General features: G+C 35.9%; 1 protein-coding gene across 1 annotated transcript; it reads right to left on the reverse strand.

Annotated features, from left to right (window-relative positions):
- Positions 1-6,632: 6,632 nt before the first annotated feature.
- Positions 6,633-21,380, reverse strand: LOC129000414 (oocyte zinc finger protein XlCOF6-like). The gene is made up of 4 exons (XM_054427378.1): positions 21,201-21,380; positions 16,867-18,052; positions 9,738-9,925; positions 6,633-7,179 (listed from the first exon to the last, which is right to left on the reverse strand). The coding sequence occupies exons 2-4, from the start codon at positions 18,010-18,012 to the stop codon at positions 6,648-6,650; spliced, it is 1,866 nt and encodes a 621-aa protein (XP_054283353.1). The 5' UTR covers positions 18,013-18,052; positions 21,201-21,380; the 3' UTR covers positions 6,633-6,647.
- Between the last annotated feature and the right edge of the window lie 1,891 nt (positions 21,381-23,271).

Consider the following 23,271-nt stretch of genomic DNA (forward strand, 5'->3'; position numbering starts at 1 on the left):
TTATAAGGCGAAAATTGCAAAAAAATACAATTTTCCACATTTTTGTCAATGTTGCGTCAGGAATTTTTGTTAGCAAACTTAAGATTTGGACTCTGCACCCCAAAAAACATACACAATGGACAAAATCAAAACTACCCTACAACTTTCCTGGTATAAGCACTAATTAACTGAATTAAATTAAAATTGTTTAAAGTTATGATTATGTTTTTAATTTAATAAATAATTTGTGGTATTGTGCAAATAGGGCGATTTTATATTTTAATTTATGGACTTTATTTTTGTCCAAAATGTTTATAAAAAAGTATTGTGTTTGATTCCCCCAAAGAAATTTCCAGGAAACAGATTACCATGTTAATAATTCTAGTATTTATGATCGAGTCAATGATTTGGATGGAAGGAACTAATATTATGATATGAATGTTTACTGTATGTCAATAACGTGAAAACTATTTTATCAATATTGAGCTGATTTTTTCCATGGGTAGAGCCGATATAACCACAGCTTAAATGTCATAGTCTTTTATTTTAATACTCTACTAGGGATCTACTCTGACAACTTACAATGTTGTTCTGCAAAGTAACCATTTCAAAATTCCCCCCAAACCGGTGCGGTACAGTAATGAATACTGTAGTTATATTAATGTACTTATGAAGTCAAGCAGGGCAAAGCCCGCGGGTAAAAGTGAGTTCCTAATATTAGTTTAAAAGGTTCTTTATTGAATTGTGAGTTGGAAAAGTAAAAGCTTGTGTTGAAAAGAACTATAGCTCTCTGACTGGCTATAACTAATGGCGGTTCCGCGCTGCGAGCGCTCTTGCGCCCGACGCCGCCTCCCGTTTTTGGACTGATTCTGTCAACTGGCTGCAATTAAAATACGTAAAACCCATATCATTTTAAAGATTGAGAAATACGCCAACTTTTTATATAAAACTTTTTTCACTATCTCGTCTCATTTCAATACAAATCAACTTTACACTTGAAGGTTGAAATTTAAAAGTGAACAAATTGACATTTAATCTTAAATTACAAGAAAACTAGTGAATATATCGATTACACTCTCAGGAAATTTTTTGTAGAGAATATTTTTAGGATTGAAATGGCGAAACAAAATTTATTCTATAGCTGTTTGTTTCTGAGATATTGATAAAATAATAAAAGCTTACACAAATTGACTTAAAAGGGTGTAGGGGGGGAAGCAAGAGGGGGAGGGGCGGGGACTTTTTAGAAAATGTTCCTCATATGATCTACTAACATCCATGAAAAATCAGCCTTTCACTAATTACTTCCGACAAAGCACTATTTTGTCCCTTTATTGACTGGGCTAAGTAGTACCATTTACTTTATACGCAATAAACCCCCATTTGAATAAGCTGGCGGCAAACAGCTGTTTTCTGGGCTAAATCCATGCGTGGGAAGTTCGTCAAAATAATGTAGTGTGGCCGTGTGGCGTAGCTATTTACATTACAAGTGTAGTGTAGTAAGAGCGGTTTTACATCACGCAGGTGAATGTTGTGCAACGAGCAGAAGCGAGTTGCATAATTCACATAAGAGATGTAAACACGCTCTTGCGCAACGTGTAACGTACAAGATTTTACCTGACCCGACAATATACATGGGTACAATATTTTTCATTATCCATTTCACTCATTGTCTAACAGTAACGTTCTTTTACAAACAAAAGCTAGGTTAGGAAAATACTTAAAAGCATAACAATAACATTCAAGCGCATAGCTGATTTCTAGCGTTGAACGTCGATGCCTCCATATAGGTATATTTTTTTAAGTTAAGCACTCAATGTTATTTAAATGGGTTTCATTACATCACCGAGTGAGTTTTTTTCAACTTTACATCACTCGAGAAGTAAGGAAGTTGTATACATCACGCTTGGGATAGGGAAGTTTAACATTGCGGGTTAGGTAAAACTATTTAACTACTCTGCCAATTTAATTTCACCTGTAAGCACCTCAACTCTTCCCAGAGGAGTATGTAGTAATATTTTTAGAGTTTGACTTTGAGTAACAATATATTTATTGGGAGTACAAAGACTATCTTAAATAACACAGTAAATTAAACTCCTTTTATAATACTTAAAAGATATATTTACAAATACAAAGTAGGTATGTACATAAATGGTACGTATATGTAAAAGGTAATAAATTTAAATTGGAAATTCCAACAATCCACACAAACAGGTCAAATGTATTTAAAGAGAGCTAATTATGGTAAAAGAACACATTTATTTTAAAGCATTTCTTTGATTCCAGAATTGAAAAGTTTATAATACAACAAATTTTAATACTAAATGCAGTTTTGTGTTTGTCTATGACAAGTTAAAGCAAATAACATTTTTAAATTTTATACAATACAAATAAATAGAATATATAGTAGTACAGTCAATAACAGGTTGCAGTTAATATTTCCAAATGCTTAGATTCCTTGAAAGTGTTTTGCCCTTGAAATATATATACATTCATACTTTATATAATGTATTCACAAAGACTTTTTACACACATTTCAAAATTCTTCCAAGTGCCATCCCTGCCCCTTTCCCTCATATTTTGGAGGAAAATTAATGTCACATCTAATAAAATTGACATTCCAATTTAAATTACTAAAATAAAGTTTACAAATTAGTATACTAAAATCAATAGAACAACTAACTAAAACCAATATAAGAGTACTGTAATAGTATCAGCAATCTGACACATTTCTCCCATTTAGCTAGTCAACAACCCTTATCATGGGCAAGTGGTAAGAGAAAATATGGTATTTTAGTGGTAAAATCACAAAAGTTGCAATATAACTTTGAACCACAATTTTTTCAGCAATGCGGGTTGCACGGTTTTGTTCAGAGTTGAAAGGACTATAACATACTAAGTTTTAATCAAAATACTTCAGGCATTTTTAAAAAATATTCAATTTCTTCCGGATTGTTATGGGTTTTTACAAAAAAATAATCACATAAAATGTTCAATAAAATGAAAAACGCCTAGATACTATGGTTTAGTACCATTGACTACACACAAAATACTTTCCATGTAATGTAAAAATTTGAAGCCAAAAACCGTGGTGCAATGAACTTCATATGCCCCCAGTACACTCTCGCCGAGACGCTTGCCGAGGCGCCTCGCCGAGGCACTCCTCGAGTAATTCGGGCGAGAGCTTATGCGAGGTAACCGTGTACACTCTCGCATTTTCTCGCAGTCGAAATGGAACAAACTTCGATGTGGAAGTAGCGCTCGCCACTCGTGCAGTCTCGGGTCCTTCGACTCGTGTCAAAAAACCGACTCCAGATGGAGCGCCGGCGAGCACGAGGCAAGGCGAGGCGAGGCGACCCGAGTCAAGGCGAGAGAAGACGAGCGAACCGTGTACACTCTCGCACTCGCCAACGCTCGCCTTGCCTCGGCGAGAGTGTACTGGGGGCATTAGATGTTTGCCATGCAGCACAGGGGGGGGGGCACATTAGGCAATTGTAATCAGTGTAATTACAATTTGAAACATTTTTTCTTTCCAATAGTGTAAAACAATGGTAAAACTTATTTTTTTCTAGTTTATACTTTTTCAGAAAGAAAGTCCCAGAACTGGGTCCATATTGTTGAATAGCCCTGTCCAGTATTTTGATTCCACAATTAATTGCTGTCTAGTTAAAACAGTGATTCAAAACGCTTGTTATGGTTCCCATTTAGCCTATAAATCTATATATATTTTTGCAATGCTAATAAAAACATTTATTTGACATAAGCACACATTTCCAGCATAAATCAAACCAGCATGAAAACCAGTAACTATTTTCAGGCAATGGTAAAGGTAAACAATGTTTTCTAATAGCCTTGTGGTAACTTTGGATAAATATTGGCTTGAGAGTTTGCTTATACAAGTTAAAATAGTTGATTTACATTTTTGTTCTAGTTCCAATTTTCGATTAAATCAAGAAAATCAGTAAAATACTGTACCTACCGGTACCTATTTAATCAGTGGTGTTTTCCTAATGCCCTTTAATACTTTCTTTATATTCTTTAAACAATAGTTTACAACCAAATGTTTTTTTTCCTTTGTACTGTATTTTTGCTTATAAGCATGTGCTATGATTCTTTGTTTACATTTACATTATTATCTCGTAACCATCATAGCAACTTATAAGGCTAAAAATGTTAACAATTTTATATTATTAGTTTTAAATTGTACAGTCATTATCAAACTTAAATGTAATTGTTAAATAACATGCTTACTGTTTGTCGAAATAACCTGGTAGGTTTGGCTTGAATACGTTCAGCCGTTAATGGTAGCCGAGTGGTTATAGAGCTTGCCTTCAAATCCGAAGGTCGCTAGTTCGAATCCCAGTGAGATTGTTTCCAGACCCAGATGCCATTTGTCATTGGGCTATGAATTAATGATGCTATCTAACAAAAAGGTTGACGTTAGATTGTAACAAGACCAGGGTTTGGACCGTTCCCTTTCAAAACGTAAAAAATGCCACTGGCGTAAATCGGTAAATAAAATTTTTATCCGGACATGGGTATAAGATATACAGTATAGTCGTTTCTTTGCGTGTTATGAGGTTAACAATATGGACAGATAAAAGTTGGTACAGAGTAGCCCCAAAACTGATGTCTTTGATTTTTCACATTTTTAAATATTTTCACATTTGGTTACCGGTACCAATAACAGTTTTGAACAATGTCATCTCAATAAACAATAAATAAAATAATAAGCTACTCTGATTAAAAAGTTTAAATCTTGATTTTCTATTCAGCTTATGTACCCTCCAGGGATCACAGCATGAGGTTCAGGGTCACATAACTATCAAAATGTCATTTTTTTCTCACAGATCAAGATGCAACAATAATGATCTAATACATATTCAAGTATCGTGCACATATTAAAGTCTCCAACAAGCTACCATCAAGGCCAAGCAATCGAGTTCAAATCTGACTCTAGCGACTTTGTTTGTTATTCCATCCACTACTATTCTATCTGCCTCCCACCCATTTGCAATGATTAGTCTATAACACTCAGCCAACAGCCAATAACAATGTGAGGCAAGATCAACACTCCAGACAAATTATATTTCTGTGGCTTAAGGGGTCTCCCTATTAAAGTTCATCATCAATCTACAGATAAAATTGAGAAAGTCTTTGGACATTGAAAATGTACGTAAAGGGTAGTAGAAGTTTGAAAGCAATCATAAAAATTTGCACAGTGATTGCATTGTTTGCACGGTGTTGGCCTGCTGAGCTAGACCATCAGTTTTGTTTGAGACAATGAAAAAAGTTAGGGATTTTTAGTTGTGTCACTTCACAATGTCGACTAGAGATTGCCAGTTTTGACTACTCAAAATGTGACATCCCTCCCACCTCTCAGACAGAGCTCCTGGACACCAGGACAGACAAAGGCAATGCAGAGGTAGAGAACAGTGCTGCCGAAAGATTGGCCTGGTGTTAGCTGGCTGAGGTGACTCGGCAAAGGGACACCAGTTTCTGAACTGGCTGAACTTCTCCAGAGTTAATCAGGTCACGAAGAGGGACAGGGGTACATAGGTGGACGGTCCAAAAGAGCTAAAGCCTTGTGACACCCAGGAGATGGTGGGCTGGTTGCCCTATGACCCTGACTTGCAGCTGTAAGTACGTCACACATCAACCAGCTGTGTTGGGTGGATGCAGGCGCGTGTGTGGCTGTGTATCCTAAATCCGGTAGGCCTAAGATGCCATGGCCACCACACTGTAGTAGCACAAGCTGTGCCTCAGCGGTGCCAGCCACACAACACCTTCATCACCACTAGTATTGGCCAGACTGGAGCCTCTATGTTTACCAATCTGTTCCTACCTGCGAGTGTCATGACTAAGTCACTGAGGTCAACATTACTGATGGGCATGCTGGGATGTTGGTACCTGAGGGAGCTGACCTAGAGCTGTTGAGAGTGCACAGAGTTTGAAGAAAGAGTTTTCCGAACTTATAGCATGGAAGCAGATCAAGTTTAAGCGGGAGAAGGTTCTGTTTTGATTCCAAACAAAATGATAAATAGTGGACACTTGTGGCTTATATTACACCAAGGTTACATGCATTACACTTTGGTAGTTTCAACAACCTGAACTATATTTCACATCTGACCTCAGGGAGAGGGATACAATTTGGGGTATATTTCCTACAAAAATAACTCTTCAATAACCAATGAATGTTGGGAAAACTGCATCCAAAACAGACCTCTTCCCTTTATTCTGGTTAAGCAGAAACCTGTACATAAAAAGATTTGTTAGTGTAATTAACTTCTAGACTTCGGCAATTGTTTCAATTACTGTTGAGGGGTGAGATTCTTTAGAGTGGTAGGCAATTAAGAAGATTGATTAGGGGTTGAGTTTAAGACTCAACAATTGTTGTAAAACAATAGTGCTTAGTTACTGTTGCACTTGACTGTATGTCAGGCATGTAGTTTTCAAAGAGATTACCTCAGATTTTGCATCTTTTGACTAGACATTAATACAACCAAGCTACAACATAGTTAAATTGGCAGTAAAGAAGCCAACAATTTGACTTGAGAAAACTCTCTTCTATCTTATGTGTTAGCTATTTTAGATTAAATTAGTAGGCTATCACTGTAGCAGAACTTATATTAGGTAACCTACATGTTAACTTCTATTATAAATCATACATGCTACGTGTTGACAAATTCTACCCTCCAGTGTGATTCAACATGCCTTCGTAGGTCCGATCGACGAGTGAATGACTTGTCACACGACATGCACTGATAGGGCCGCTCTCCCGTGTGTATTAAAGTGTGCCTCCGTAAATCTGACTGTCTCGTGAATGACTTGGTACACACAGAACACTGAAAAGGCCGTTCACCAGAGTGATTCAACATGTGTCTCTTGAGGTCAGACTGTCTAGTGAATGTTCTCTCACAAGCTGGGCATTCATAAGGTCGCTGTCCAGTATGACTCAACATATGCCGGTTCATATCAGATCGGCGTGTAAAGCATTTATCACATACAGGACATTGATGGGATCCTTCTCCGGTGTGACTAAACATGTGTGTCTTTAAGTACGACTGACGTGTGAACGCTTTATTGCACGAAAGACACTCGTAAGGGCGTTCGCCTGAATGACTTAACATGTGTCTTTTCAAATCGGACCGTCTTGTGAAACACTTCTGACATGTAAGACACTGGTTAGGGCTTTTGCCTTGACTATACATGAGTGTGAGTAATTCTCAAACAACAGACTTCAAAATATATACATGATCTTTATGATTTGGCATTTGTACAAATTGTTATCTCCAATTATCAGGATAATATTTAAGTATGCAAATACTTATGGTTCTCCAAAACAATTTTTTAATAGTAACACATTTCATTTATCAGTTTACTTTAACCGATTCACCTATAACTGCTTCTTTTTGTATGAAGTTATTTCAACAGTTTCTTTGAGAATTCACATTTCCGGTTCAGTACCTTTCTAAGTTAGGGCAGTGTATAAGTTGATTCTTGGAGTCTTAACTTGGTTGTGATTTTATGAAGATCATCTATATGGCGTCATTTACACAACATCTGAAAGAATATTATACATAAATACATAGAAAGATTATTGATACTTCAGAAAAGTCAGTTGTTGGGTATTCCTCTTGCATACAGTAGACTCCCTCTTATCCGGACTCCTCGGAACCGAGGCCAGTCCGGATAACGGGTTTTCTGGTTATACCAACGTCCCCCAAAACTCACTGGCCAAATGTCACTGGCATAAAGTTTTGGGTCCTTAATAACTCTATGACCTAACAATAAATATTCAGGCTAATCTAAAACTCAAAAAGTCTAAAACTCATCCCATAATATTTTGACTAGCATTAGGCCTAGAATCTTTAAAACTCAAGTGAGCTGATTTAACCCTTCCAGGGCTTTGGACGGATATCTCCGTCAATCTTCGTTTACTTTGCAGGCTGAAAACGGATACATCCATCCCGAGAAATTTCTTTTCTGGGCTAAAGACAATAATCGCCCATTAAACAAATTGATATTCATTGTTTATAATGCAAAAATAAACATTACACTGCATTATAAATGTATTTTGTTTTCGTGGTTTGCAATAATAATTTCATCAGCTGCTTCAGTTATTATTTTGCACCATAGAGTTCATATTGTGAAACTGGCACTTCACACGTGGTTGTTAGTGAGTGATGTTTACATTTGTGTTTTGGGCTTCATTTTTTGTTATTGAGCTAAAGTGACCAATCCGAACCATCTGAAATTTAAAGATGTTTTGAGATGCTTGGTAAAAGTAACTTATTACTGAGGGGATTTTTTGGCAATGAAAATGATAGTATGGAATGTGATGGATATGATGAACCTGAAGAACAGTCGTTACGTAGTGGAAGTCTTGGTGGGGAATGGGTACCTATGAGGTTATGGGAGCGGAACTGAGTGGTCAGATTTACCTACTTCAGAATTATAGTTAGCCTACATTTTTATGGATAAAAAATCAAAAAAGGGTAGGAATAGCCTACAGTAAGGTTGACGAATATATCCGTCTGCCGCCCACAAGAATACTCAAGATTATTGGCAAATTGTTCATATTTTGTGATTATCACTAAGGGCAGCAGATAGATATATAAGTTACGTCCACCTAATGTTTTTTGTGGGCCTAAGACACATTGTGGTATCCGTCATATTATATTTTATTTTCTTCATAACTTGTGTAGCCTACAAAAATTAGTGCAGTGCTAAGAAAAGTCTGTTTATGATCCATGAACTAGTCCAAGCAAAATGAATAAAAAACGTACCATAAACACTTAAATTCTTGAACTTTGGCAAAACCTATATAAAAGGTTGAGTAAAAAGAAAATTACCAAAATTTACCCAGTACCTATTTAAAAAGGGCGAAAGGTCAGACCCCAATAATTATAGGCCTATCTCAAACCTACCCACCATCTCTAAACTGCTCGAAAGGACAGTCCATAATCAATTGCTAGCCTACTTGGAAGACAACAACCTACTTTCCCCTTGCTAGCATGGGTTTAGGAAGGGGTTTAGCACAAACACAGCAATACCTAAGCTATGCAAGGACATAAACGACATTTGGGAAGGTAAAAAAGTGCAACAGGATTTTTTCTAAACCTGCAAAAAGCATTCGATAACTTAGACTGGAATATTTTTATGAGCAAACTGCAGCAATTAAACATTACAGACATAGCCCGGCGTTGGATTGTAGACTACCTAACAGACAGATTCCAGTTTGTAGAAATTCAGCACCAGCAACAAAACACCGTATCAAGTATTAAGTCAAGTTTGAGGAAGACTACCAGAGGCGTTCCACAGGGCTTGATAGTCGGTCCACTGTATTTCCTGACATCAACATCCTACCAGAATCATTCAAAGGCAACATAAATTGTAATTTATTTGCAGACAACACAACCATAGTAGTACCACCAACCATCTTATTGACAATAGTAACCTAGTAAACTCAACAATTGACAGAGCAAACACTACATGCAACTCTATGAAACTTAATATTAACAAAGCAAAGACTGTCCTTGTAAACTTTACTCCAAACAACAAAAACGAATCTGGTGGCAATTGGCATGACCTCAGCCTACCCCTATCGGGCTCAACAAAATTTCCTCGGAATATATGTTGACCAAAATCTCAGATGGCAGGACCACGTTGACTACCTCTGTGGGAAGTTATCTTCTGCACACCATGTTGTTCGAAGAATTAGAGCCATCACTACTGAACCTACAGCATTAATAACCTACCACTCCCTCTTTTCTTCACATTTGCGTACTATGGAGTTGTTGTCTGGGGATCCACAGCAGACAAGAACATGGAACGCATCCTCACCATCCAGAAGAAGACCATAAGGACAATCTTTCAACTGCAATCCCATGAACACTGCAAGCCGATTTTCAGAGATCACAAAATCCTCACAGTCATATCCCTGTACCTGTTGGAATCCATCACACTTCAAAAAAATCGACACCTACCCTAAGATCAGAACAACATTCATACAACCTCCGCAAGACACATAGCATAGACTTGCCACAACATCGATTGCAGAAATTCAACAATAGGCCTAGTCCTCACTATTCCCGGCTCGTACTTCTTCAATTTATTACCACCACAACTCAAAACCATCAAAAAACCTGTCACCTTCAATAGCAAACTAAAACAATAGTTAATAGATAGACATACTACACAGTCTCCGACTTCATTGAAGACATTTAAGTACCTAACCTCTAGCGAAAATGAGATGGTGGCCAACACTACTGAACTCATGTCAGTAAAGGTTTATATTTATTTAGGGTAATTTATGCAGGATGGCTAAATGTGGAAAACATGGCAAGACATAATAGGAATAGGTAAGTAGGCCTAGCCCAATGAATGTGCTATTGTACTTTACCTAACAAAAAGAATTACTTAACAATAATAAGCATTGGTACTAGACCTTATTTACACATTGTACTTGGCAGCATGACTAATAAGCTAGTTCCTTACAATAATAGGCTACAATTTTCAGAATAATATTTTAACTAAAACCCAAATTTAAACATACGTGTTTACCTCAATTTAGGCCTAGCAATAGGCAAAGGTAGCCTGGGATCCAATAGCGAGCGAAACATAACCTCAAAATGATTTATTCTTGGTTAATTTGGATTTGGGCGGACAACGCATGAATTATACAGTAACAAAAACTAAATGCCTAGTAGAGGCTATGCTTAAGTTCAAATTCGATCTAAACAACGCAAGAATTTGAACGAACATCCATGATGTTCGTGATGGTGATGATGGTTTGTTTTGTTTTCATTCCAATGATTGTTTGATGTTGTTCGTTGTTCTTGTTCTTCTTACATTCATCTTTCTTTTAATGTTGTCTGTCCCGTCACAACCACTGTCACAACGGGTCTGACTTAGGGGAGGTAAAATGAGGCATTTAGTTCAAAATTCCTCCGTGAACAGCGCTGTAGTAAAGAGCACTTTGGCAATGAAGGTTTACTAATCGCAAAAATAGTTCTGATCATAAAATAAAATTATAAATGCCTAAAATTCTATTTTATTAATTTTTAATTATAAAATTAAACTATCATAACCTAACCGAACTAACCAAACTTGCTTATAAAGAAATAATATAACAAAAGTTTATAGTAATCGGAAAAATAATTCTGTTTATAAAATAAAACTAGAAATTGCTCAATTAAAATTTTATAATGACTTAATAATAAAATTAAACTGTAATAACCAAACCAAACCAACCAAACTTGCTGAAAATGAAAAAAATCTTGGACAAAAAGTTAATGCCACCGGCGGGATTCGAACCCGGGACCTACAGTATATCAGCCCGGTACGCTAACCATTAGACCACCGAAGCCAATGGCTATCAACCGTTTTGTTACGGTAATGGCGTTCCCTCAGCTAATAAGAAGCCCACAGCTGTCATCGTAGCCTCTTCTATACCTCCCCTGAGTAAATACCCTGTCACAACCGTCTCTCTCGCAGCAGTAGGGGTCGCCGGAATTTTATCCCCCTGGAATTTTACCCCCTGGGCAAAGCTGACGTCACTATGACGTAGTAACCTGAGTGGCCAAAAGTTTGTTCGCGGCCGGAATTTTACCCCCGCGGATTTGGAAGTCTAATGAAAATAGACAGAGCGTGATTAATTAGATTAGCAATAAAACCCGGAATTTTACCCCCTGTCCATATAACTAGCGTTTAGACAACTGAAGATGTACGGGCCGGATTTTTACCCCCGGAATTTTACCCCCAGTTTTTTACCCCCCGGAATTTTACCCCCGGATTTTTACCCCCCGGAATTTTACCCCCTGGCCGATTTTAGAAATTGAATGTTTGATTTTCTTATTTCTGTTTTTAATTAATTGTACACATTTCATTATTTAGTAGCCTATCTTTATTTATTTATTTTGTAAAGAAATAATCGAAACAATTATCATTCAGTTGATTGTTTATACGTCATATTAACCAACTGTTAGCTTCAAAGATCGAATCCTAATTACTAGAATCTCAAAATTAAAATTAAAAACCTGTTCGGTTAGTTAATGTTACAAATATAGGCTACTTAATAATAAAATGTTTACTATTAAATTAAAACGGAATGAAGATAATTAATCATTCTCACTAATTTATATATCTGGCTAGGGGGTAAAATTCCGGGGGTAAAAATCCGGGGGGTAAAATTCCGGGGGTAAAATTCTGGGGGTAAAAATCCGGGCCGTACACTCTAGGTTTTTATAATTTGATGTGTTCTGATTAAATTCACAACCGTGAAAATATATGTTTAATTCCGCGTTTAATCCATCGAGCTGATGTCACGAAACTCAAAAGTTCGCGGCCGGAATTTTACCCCCTGGTTTGTGACGTCACGTTTGCCCAGGGGGTAAAATTCCAGAGGGATAAAAATCCGCTACCCCAGCAGTAGTCCTACTTGTTTTGGAAGTTTTGCTCTGTGGAACTAGATTAACTGGATATCTGAAATTTGGCATGATTTTAGATCTTGCGCCCGTTTCGAAAAGTGACGTTTTACAAATATAACTCCCCACACGAAATATAGAATCCCCCCCCCCCCAATGTTATTCCTACAGGTGCATTGGTCTAAATCAATTTTACCCACTTCTAGATTAGCTAAAGATCTGAAATATGGCTCAATTGTAGGTCTTGCGCCATGGCCCATTTGTATTTACCCCCAACCCACAAAGGGGCCGAGCCAAAGGCGAGTATGTTTTATCTATTGGTCTCGTGTTGGTCAGTGACCAAAATAATAATCCCGCTCACTGGGTCCATAAATCACGTTTTATCCCGCTTTTGAATTATGAAAACTCCCGTGTTATCCAGCAAATTTTTGTTGTTGTTGTTGTTAAAATTGCGTGTTATATTAGACGTATCGTGTTTAAATAGTAGTTTAAACATTGCTATTTTATTTTGCTACAGTAATTTTATCAATTGAGGTTAGTTGTTAACAAATGTAAAACATCAAAAATCTAAAACATACGTCATAGCCAAATATCCTGGCCAAAGTCCTCGCCACCCTAACTTGAGGCAGCCCAGCCGAAAGCCGCAATAAACGGCAATACACGGGCGTGCGGTCTTGGGCTGCCTCAAGTAGGGTGGCGAGGACAACTGCCTGCCCACCCCTTCCAGTCACATATTCCTCATAGTGTCTGTATCGTAAACTGTGAACTGTTTCTCTTTCACTGGCGTTTACTAATTATGCTTGTTATTAAATATGTCGATTGTCGAACAAGAATTTGGAATGTATAGTTTTAACTTCAAACTGTTAACTTCAGGCTTGTTATGAATTTTGGAATGAGGAAGCTCTGAAGCACAAGACCGTCCCTCTTATGTATAATACTGAGGAGAAAAGGAATCCCTGTAATATTTTGTGGCCTACCCTAGTCCTATTTTACTACTTATGAGTTGTAGTAGTGTATCAACAATCTCAAATACTTAACTTAAACGTATTCAAGAATTGTGCCTTTTAGAATGCCCACAATTTTTTGTAGTTTACTTTTTAACTGCCGGTGTTTTTTTGGAGAAGTGATATTTTTATCAAGCCCTGAAATGAAATACTGGATAACCCCTCAAAAAGATCACTGTCCCAAACCACAACTAATTTTTATCTAACGAGAAACTGAATACTGAATAGCATTTAGCGTCAATCGGTGATTTTTAGTTAACCGATTTTCCGTACAACAACTAATTTTACCTGTACTCCAGGATCTGAAGGGGGTTGAGTATGCATGAAAAGGCTGACGCAATTTTATTTCTGATTGTTGTTATAGGCACTATTATCACGAAAACGCATGTTGTTGCCCTCCAGCGTGGTCGACATCCCGGGGGGGGGGGGGGGCAATATGCTGGCGGGTGGCGCAGTTTACTAAAACACCTATAACTCTAGAACTATTATTGGTAGAACATTGAAATAAACATCAATTTACTCATAAAATTTTGATCTTTAAAAATTTTGCTGCGTTGAAATTCGTAACTTTGTTGGTTTTTTATTTTAGTTATTTTATCAGTCATTAAAGAAATAACCCCGCCGTAGCAAACCTACAGACTAAGCGAATTTACATTTACCTGACTGGATTTCTATTAAAATATTGTCAGCTTTTCTGACAATTGTACTGAAAATTGTCAGCTTTATTTCCTATTAAAATAAAATTAATTTTAATGAGTTGATAGGTTTGATGCTACAGGGAAAGTATTGAGCTAGTTTTTATTGAAATGTTGATAGCTTAGTATGAAATAAACAAAATTGCCAAATTTGATTAAAATATATCCATAAATAAACAAACTACACCAGCTTATTTATTCTACATAAAAATAACATGGGAAATTTGAATTTAAAGTGTTTTTTTTATTATCTCCACAACCGTTAGGCATACAGCAAAACGTCAACATACAAAATTATTTATTTTTTAAGCTCTACGAAATTGTTTGGAAAGAAGTTGTGAAATTTTATGTTTTCAGAGGCAAAAATGGGAAAAACCTATTTTTACCCCATATATAGCCCCATATTGATTTTTAGCTTCAATATAAAATAGCTAAAAAACCAACAAAGATACGAATTTCAACACAGTACATTTTTAAAGATCATAATTGTATGAGTAAATTGACGCTTATTCGATGTTCTACCTATAATACTTCTAGAGTTATAGGCGTTTTAGTTAGTGATGTGCGTATCGATACAGATATCGATACAAGGACCGCAAAATATCATTTTGTATCGATCGATACACTACACCTATAGCCAATATCGTATCGAATATCGTATTGTTTATTTATTAATATAAATCTTATTTTTAAGGTAAGAAATTTGTCTTCCCATCTTCCTCCCCTCCAAAGTAGTAGGGGAAATTTTATATTTTACCCTACCATCCTCAAAAACACTGATAAAACATGTATTTTCAGCTATGTTTTGCAAATAACCTCAAAACTAGGGCCACCATTAATGGAATTGGGGTCAATCATTATCCATATTATATTATTTAATGTGGAAGTGGCATACCCACCATCGTTATAAGTACCTTTTGGTTCAATTAATTATCCCTGTATAAAAAACAAGGAAACAATAACAAAATGTTTTCCAATATTGAGGTTTTACCGGAATTTGCGGGTTATGTATGTGAGTTCGATACAAATAAAATTACACAGAAAGGAAAGGGCTTTTCTGAGGTAAGATTACATGCACTAACCCTCTTTACAAGCTTATAAGTAACATAGTATTTGTCTATGCAGCTTGTATATTTGAGATATTTACATTTTTTTAAATTGTATAAATAAACAATACGATACGATATTTTATCCGATACGGGTAAAAATCGATACATGAGGATACGATACGATACACGTATCGATAAACCATGTTCCGATACGTATCGATATGCAGTATCGATACATTGACCCATATCGCACATCACTAGTTTTAGTAAACAGCGCCCCCCACAATATTGCCCCCCTCCACAACGGGATGTCGACAAAAACACTGGGGGGCAACAACATGCGTTTTCGCGATCACTTTAGTGCCTATAACAACAATCAGAAACGAAATTGCATCAGCCTTTCATGCATACTCAATCCCCTTCAGATCCTGGACTAATGATGATGTGATGATAAACCGAATAACATTTAGTCAACAGGCCTAACAAGTACCCTACCTTTTTTTTACTTATCTGTATTAAAAATGTTGATGCATTTTTCGTTGAAGTCTTCAATAGAGTACATCCACATTGGATTTTCAGTAAGGATTTGTTTTAATTTTCTTTTGTATTCTTTTAATTTTTAGTTTTAAATAATAGTTGGTAATTTGTTAAATAATTTTCTTCCGTTGTAATAAACATGTTTTTCATAAAATTTTGTTTGGTGGAAAGTAGAAGAAAATGTTTGTAATTTTCTCAAATCATAATTCTTCTTACATAATTCATAATTTTGCAAGAATTTCTCAAAATTGTTCTTTAAAAATAGTAATGTTTTATAAATATAAATTGATTTGAGTAAAAGGTCATAAATTGGTAATTTTTAAATATTTTTTACAGGATTGGCGTGGTTTTAAGTTGTAATAAAAAATATCAGTTTGTAATGATTTACCGGTATAGGTATAACATCAGAAAGATAAAAATAAAAAAATCTTAATATAAATTAAACTGACAAACTTTGTTAAATCACCAAATCGCTAGGTAAGACTAATTTAACCGAATCAGGATAAAATAACCTAATTAGTCCGTTTAGCATCAATATTTTCATTCGGTGTTTTCCACCACTACTACCGTAATCAAGTACAGTACTTCAAATGCAATTCCAACGTGATCAATTTTAGCAAACTCTTATTTTACGTTCAATGCACGGATTACAGTTATTGAGTTATATGAGAATGTTTTAATCAATAGCTACTCATGTAGGTAAAATATACTGTATCTTGAATACAGAAACATTTGTTTATTGCCCGTTGTTAGGTTTTGCACAACATATAGAAAATGTTTACACTACAATAAACAACATAATATAAAATATATTTAAAAATTCCTATGTGAAATAACTCAAAAAGTTTGAGAACTGTTAAACATTCTCAGAGAGTCAAAGCAAATATTGAAGTTGAAAGAGTGGCAAATTTTAAATCAGTAATTAATTCACATCAATCATTTGTTATTATTGACTAGACTTAAATGTACAAATCTTCAATGATTAAAAAAAATACATTATTTATAATGATGTCTTAATATTTCAACACAAAATGCAAATAAAAAGCAGAGTAAAAAGGCAGTAGGTTCTTAGAAAAATATACAGTAAGAAATAATTTACTAATTTAAAATAATAACTTTCATAAATATAGATTTTTACGAGCCAACAACACTAAAGTTCGTTCCTCATATAGTCCTATGACTGTGTCGAGTCATCATTTTCTGCCTTAACATGTTTCAACAAATGTCTTTTCAATTCAGGTCTTCGTCTGAAAGTTTTATCACAATGCGGGCATACACAGGGTCGCTCATCCGTGTGAGTTAGCATGTGAGATTTCAAGTGTGACCTTTGTGTGGTTGTTTTCGGGCACAAATGGCACTTAAAAGGCCTCTCACCAGTATGTGTCAGAATGTGTGCCTTCAACACTAGCATTTGAGTGAAGGATTTTCCACATTCCTCACAAGTATGAGGTCTTTCCCCGGTGTGTGTTCTCATATGTAACTTCAAAAATCCTCTTCTCAAAAAGGCTCTTCCACACTCCGTACAATGATGATTTCGCTCACCTGTGTGAATGAGCATATGCTGTTTTAACACTACCTTGGATGTAAATGACTTTTCACACACAGTACACTTAAAAGGCCTCTCCCCCGTGTGTGACATCACATGTACTTTTAAACTTTTCTCGGTGGCGTAACTTTTGCTGCATATCATACATTTAAAAGGTCGCTCGCCATTATGACTTGCTATATGCGCCCTCAAACGACTATCAGATGTGAAGGTTTTAGAGCATATCTCACACAGAAAGAGATTATCACCAGAATGAGTTGACAAGTGTGACTGTAAATATTTCATGTTTGAAAATGTTTTTGGACACGAATCACATAAAAATACTTCTCTTGTATGCATTACCATGTGCTTCTCCACCATTGCTTTGGATAGAAACGTTTTGTTGCAAGTCAGGCATTCAAAACTGCACTCAGGAGGACTCTCATCGTTGGTGTGAGTACTTAAATGTAGTGTTAACATTTTTTTACTGACGAATGTTTCTGAGCAGATCTCACAGAGGTAGGTATTTTTGTTGGTCGTAAGCTTACCTTTCCTGGATATTTTCTTTGGTTTAACGTTTTGAAGACTTTCTGAACACTGATAATGTTCTAAGTGGGTTGATAAATGGGAACTTAAGCGGTCCTCATTTAGGAAACACTTATCACAAATCTTACAATAATGACTCAGAGACTCTTCCTTAGTGTCAGAGTAAGAATAGTCGGATCGAGAAGTAAGATTTTTGGAGGTGCTTTCTATTACTCCGCCTGCTGCATTTTCACGTTCATCAGCGGACTCCATTATTGTTTGTCTTGTAATCACTCTTTATCCTTGATGGAACCTAAAACCGAAAACATTTGAAACATAGTGACTAAATTCTATAGACATAATATTTAAAAATGAATCCAAGCATTTTGGATTCCATGCACTACACATAAGTTACAATGCACGTTTTTCAGATGCATACAGTATTTCTTTCTCATATTTACTGATTAACGTTTTAGCTTATTTCACAAATAAGCTATTACCGTAGTACTCATGGTAAGACCTGGACCCCAAACTGATTTAGCGTACTTTTTTTTCAGGCGGACTATGAGAACAGGGTTTTATGGCACAAAAATAGGGTTTTCCCATTTTTGACCCTAAAAACACAAAATTTCACAATTTCTGTCCAAACCATTTTGTCGAGCTTAAAAAAAAACAAATAATTTAGTATATTGAAGCGTTATTGTGCGCCTGAATGTTACGGAGAAAATTCTAAAAAATTGTAAATTTACAATTCCCATGTTATTCTTATGAAGAATAAGTCATCTATTCTGGTATGCTTGTTTATAACCATATTTAGATCAAATCCGGAGAATACATTCATCATTTCTTACTAAAATATTAACATAAAAAAAACTCTTTTTTACCCTCTTTTTGGCAGTAAACCTAAGTACCGTGTACTCATTAAACTAACCACTAACAGTCCTAGTTAAACTAATTCTATTTAAATAGGGAATAAATGTGATCTTTTAAGGAGGCATTTTAGTGTACATCCAATCAGGCTAATGGAAATTTGCTTAGTCTGCAAGTTTGCTGGGGCGGGGGTATTATGATTTAATCATGTGAAAGATAAATCTTACTAATATTATAAATCTGAAAGTTTGTGAGTTTGTGTGTATGTTTGTGTGTGTGTTTGTGTGTGTGTTTGTTGCTCAATCACGCATAAACTACTGGACGGATTGGGCTGAAATTTCGCATGATGATAGCTCACATTCCCGATTAACATTAAAGCATATTCTTATCTCAAAAACCCTTTCGGGCTCCGCCCCAGTGGCTCTGTAGTTCCCCATGTTAATCTCATGATTTTTCATATTTAAAAGGAATTAATGAATCTTAACAGCTGTTTCAATTTTAAACAAGTTGATTCTGTTCTATGATGTTCAGTAGCATAAAAGTTACAAGGATTAACAGGGTGCAGCACTATTATTTTTTTTATTTATGACAACAGCTAATTTCCAACCAAAAGGTGAGTGAGCGTAGCGAACGAACTTCAACCTGGAGGCGAGTTAGCGTAGCGAACGAGCTAACCTGAAGGCAAGTGAGCGCAGCGAACAAGCTCCAACCTAAAGGTGAGTGAGCGTAGCGAACGAACTTCAACCAGGACGTGAATGAGCCATGCGAATACTTATGAAGTTAAACGGGGCGAAGCCCGCGGGTACAGCTAGTCCATATATAAATCCCAAAGTACCCATGAACTTTTGAGAAAACTACAAGCCACACCCCCATAAACCATATACTTAAAATGTTCGTCATGACGAGAAACCTTGCGCAAAACTATCCATCAATTATTTCATAAATTGCCCTTTAAGGTGGTAATTCCTTTCCAAAGGAAAATTTCCCAACACATAATGTTAAAAATACCTCAGCTGTACTTATTTGTATGTTATTCTTGTATTTGTTATATTTGTATTTCTATTCAACAAACACCATAACTTACCAGTTTTCATCCACAATGGCCTACTCCTAGGCCTATGTAAAAACTAAAAAGCCATAACATTAGCCATGTAGCATTAGCTTGGGCTATGGGCCAAAGAATGTAGGCCTATTTTTAATCACAGTGAAGTACATCACAAATCAGGCGACATATTTATCAGTAACAGCACGCCAACTCATCAAATAAAGGTAAACCAACCGATTTTCCGAGTATTTAACGCCGACAACGACACAACATAAAAATCTACCTACACGCCGGTAATCGGAAGGTTAGATATATCAGTTAATCTTACTTTATCGCGTTTTCACGATCATCTTTTCCTTTTAATCCACGTATTTCCGTTCCAAAATTTGATTTAAAAAAATTTAAGTAGGCTAGCTTAAATTTTAGACTTGAGTCTAGACCAGCCAGTTCCTGCCTGACAGTGACTAGCGGTGGCTATTGTTTAGTTTTATTTTAATTAATTAGTTTTAAAGTTTTATTTGCAAAACAAATAATTATTACGTCTAAATTATTTCTTGTTTTTCGTCGTTTTGTACCCCGAGACTTGTCGTCTGAGTTCTTCTTGACATGTGATCACTTGTCTCAATTCTTTCCCACAAGAAAACTCGTTTCAGTACCGCCAGCTTTCAGCTCAGATCTAGTCCGGTTAAACCTATGTGCTGATAAAAAATTTTCCGGCTAAAAATGTCTAAACCGGCCTAGTCCGGTTAAATGGTGTCCGGATATGAGGGAGTCTACTGTATTTGGTTTCAAAACTAATCGATTTTATTCCGCATTTAGTAGAGTATAAACAGCTGTTTGCTCTCCTCACTCAGTCCTCAGTGCGGCTGCACTTTACATTAGGTCCTACACTCATTCGAATGAAAATATCGATCGATATATCGATTAATCGATTGTTTCATTCGATATATTGTTAGTTAGGTAAGGTTAACCTAACCTAACTTACCAAACGATATAGGCTATCGAATGAAACAATCGAATAATCAATATTTTCATTTGAATGAGTGTAGGACCGAGTAAGTAAAGTGCAGCCTCAGTTCACATTCGGACCCATCCAGACCACGCTATAATACCATCAGTACCACTAAATGAACCTTAGATTCGAAATTCATGTTTTTCGTTCGTTTTACATCCACATAGGAAACTCTCAACAAAAACTGATTGCATTTTTGGATTCAGCGTGAAAAACAACTGTAAGTAGACATCAAAAAATTACATGATATCGCGTTAGACATAGCTTATTAAATAATTGCCACCGAGGTTATTACTAATAAAAAAGAAAATCTGGGCCTTGGCTTTGTGTAGGTGGATCAGTATTTTCTAATAATCTAAGCTCTCAGAAAGAAACAGACCTGTAAATGAGTTTATCTTTTCCAAATTAGGCCAAAATAAAGGTGTATTAAAATAATTATTTAATAAAATGTAAACTGCCTAGGGCTAGGCTACGCCTATGCAAACAATTAAATAAAATGATGTTCTTAAGTTAGGCTATAATTATTTTACACACCTTTTGTCCATTATTGTCTCCATCATTTTTAAGTCAGAATAGGCTATGCAAATGCTACCTCCTCCTCAAATCTATTTACCCGCTGATTTGATGCTGCGTTGATGAATAAATTCAATAAATGTAGATTTTTTGTATTATTTAATTATTTGCTTTTTCATCTCATCTTCATTCTTCTCTTCGTTTCGGTTCGGTCTGCTGACGGTCTCGGACTCGGTCTCTCTCTGTCTCATTCTTGTCACACAGTCAGAGTACTCAGAACTCAGAGTCAAGTGAGACGGAGACCAGGACCAGACTCAAGTGCAGGAGTGCAGTCCAGTGATCAGCTCAGTCAGTCTCAGTCTCTCACTCGTTCAGCTCAGTCCTGTCCTGTATCCACCAACCCACTCCACTCTCAACTCAGTAGCATACTAGCATTGACTATATTAGTACAGGTAAAATAATACAAAAACACTCCATAAACAACAAAATTTGTACATTCATGAAATTTCACCCGTAAGTTACTAATAATATGAGAAATGAAGATCCGATGAGTCCCCAAAATTTTGGGCGTCCTAAGGCCCTTTTTGGGGCCCTTTTTGTTCCGAAGGGCCCTTGTTCCTGAATAATTTTGTTTTTACGTTTGTCGAGTGATGTGTGGTTTCCGATGGTTTTAGTTATTTTAAATCGATTGGGACTAGTGTTAAGTGTATTAAACCACTCCATACAGGGTGTTTCAAAATATTATTACTTTTTACGATATTTAAACGAGTGAAAATTTAAAAACGTACGTTTTCATGTCCCTGGCCTTTTACTTCGTAGATACTGGATTTGTAGTTTATTATTATATGTTTTAATATTTTTTGGGACGGGGGCAACATGTTACACACATTTATTTGGTTTTAAATAGGTTCTAGGTATTTTTTTCGTATTTTTAAAGTCTCAAAATTCACGACCATGACGTGTCCCTAGGGTACATTTTCCAACTTTCACGCTGTTTTTAGACTAATTATTCATGCCGAAATATATAAAGCCATATTTTTATGTCATCAATAGTTATTAAACTTACAAAAAAGGAGCATATTATAATTTTATTGTCATTGCTAACTGACTACCATGACAAAATAAGTCTGTCCCTCGATTTGGCGTCACGACCATTTGGGAAAAATTTTCTACTTTGAAGCACGACAGTGGCAAGCCTGGCGTCAATGGAGTCAGTTGGTTTTAGAGACTAGTTCGGGGTGTACGTCAGGATTGTAGTGCCGGTCGTTTCGAGTTGAATGGTGGAATTACAAGATTAATAAAGGAAAGATTGTGTTTTTTGTAATTTTGGTGTGTCCATGACCGTACGTAGTCATTTGATGATGTAGACATGGTGTTAATTTTTGTTTGTAAGATATTTCAATTGCTAGATAAACCTAGAAGTCCACTTTGTATCCTCGAACATGAGGTGCAGGGCTACCGCCAGAACAGAGCCAAATAACACGTAATTTCACGACCAAAGTTTCACGACCATCGCGGGTTTTTTCACGACCAATCCAGCCTTATGGATTATAGTGTGTTTGGTCGTGACAATAACTTTAATATAATTGTAAATTGAACAGTTAAGTTCAATTAAAACACATGTTTTTATTATAACTAACAGTGTAATTGAAGGAATGTTTAGAAAGATTTAGATTATTTCAGAAAATTCACGACCGTACCGCTTGTCCCTGACCATCACATTTATGATTTCTATCATAAAAAATTCAAAAATTAAAATATCGTCATATTTCAATGTTTTATACACAAAAGAAGCACACCTCTATACAAACATAACGATTTTTCGGGTCTCAGGTAAGTTTTTTCGGAGTTATACAAACTTAAAAAGATTTTATTGGCTTTTTTTCAATTTTTTGAGTTTTTTTATTTTTTTCTAGAAAGACCAAATATTCCAAAAGCTCAGTGACCTTTTTATTGTATAATGGTCATAAAAGTAAATTAGTTTATAGCAAAACATAGTTATAAAAATAATATTAACTATTTTTAAAATTCATTTAAACGTCTGTTATGGTCGTGACAGGATTTTGTGTTTTTCCACAAAATATGCTCTTTT

The sequence above is a fragment of the Macrosteles quadrilineatus genome, unplaced genomic scaffold (genome assembly GCF_028750875.1).
Source record: "Macrosteles quadrilineatus isolate MER2022 unplaced genomic scaffold, UCM_ALF_1.0 Scaffold_8__2_contigs__length_117827958, whole genome shotgun sequence".
Taxonomy (NCBI): domain Eukaryota; kingdom Metazoa; phylum Arthropoda; class Insecta; order Hemiptera; family Cicadellidae; genus Macrosteles; species Macrosteles quadrilineatus.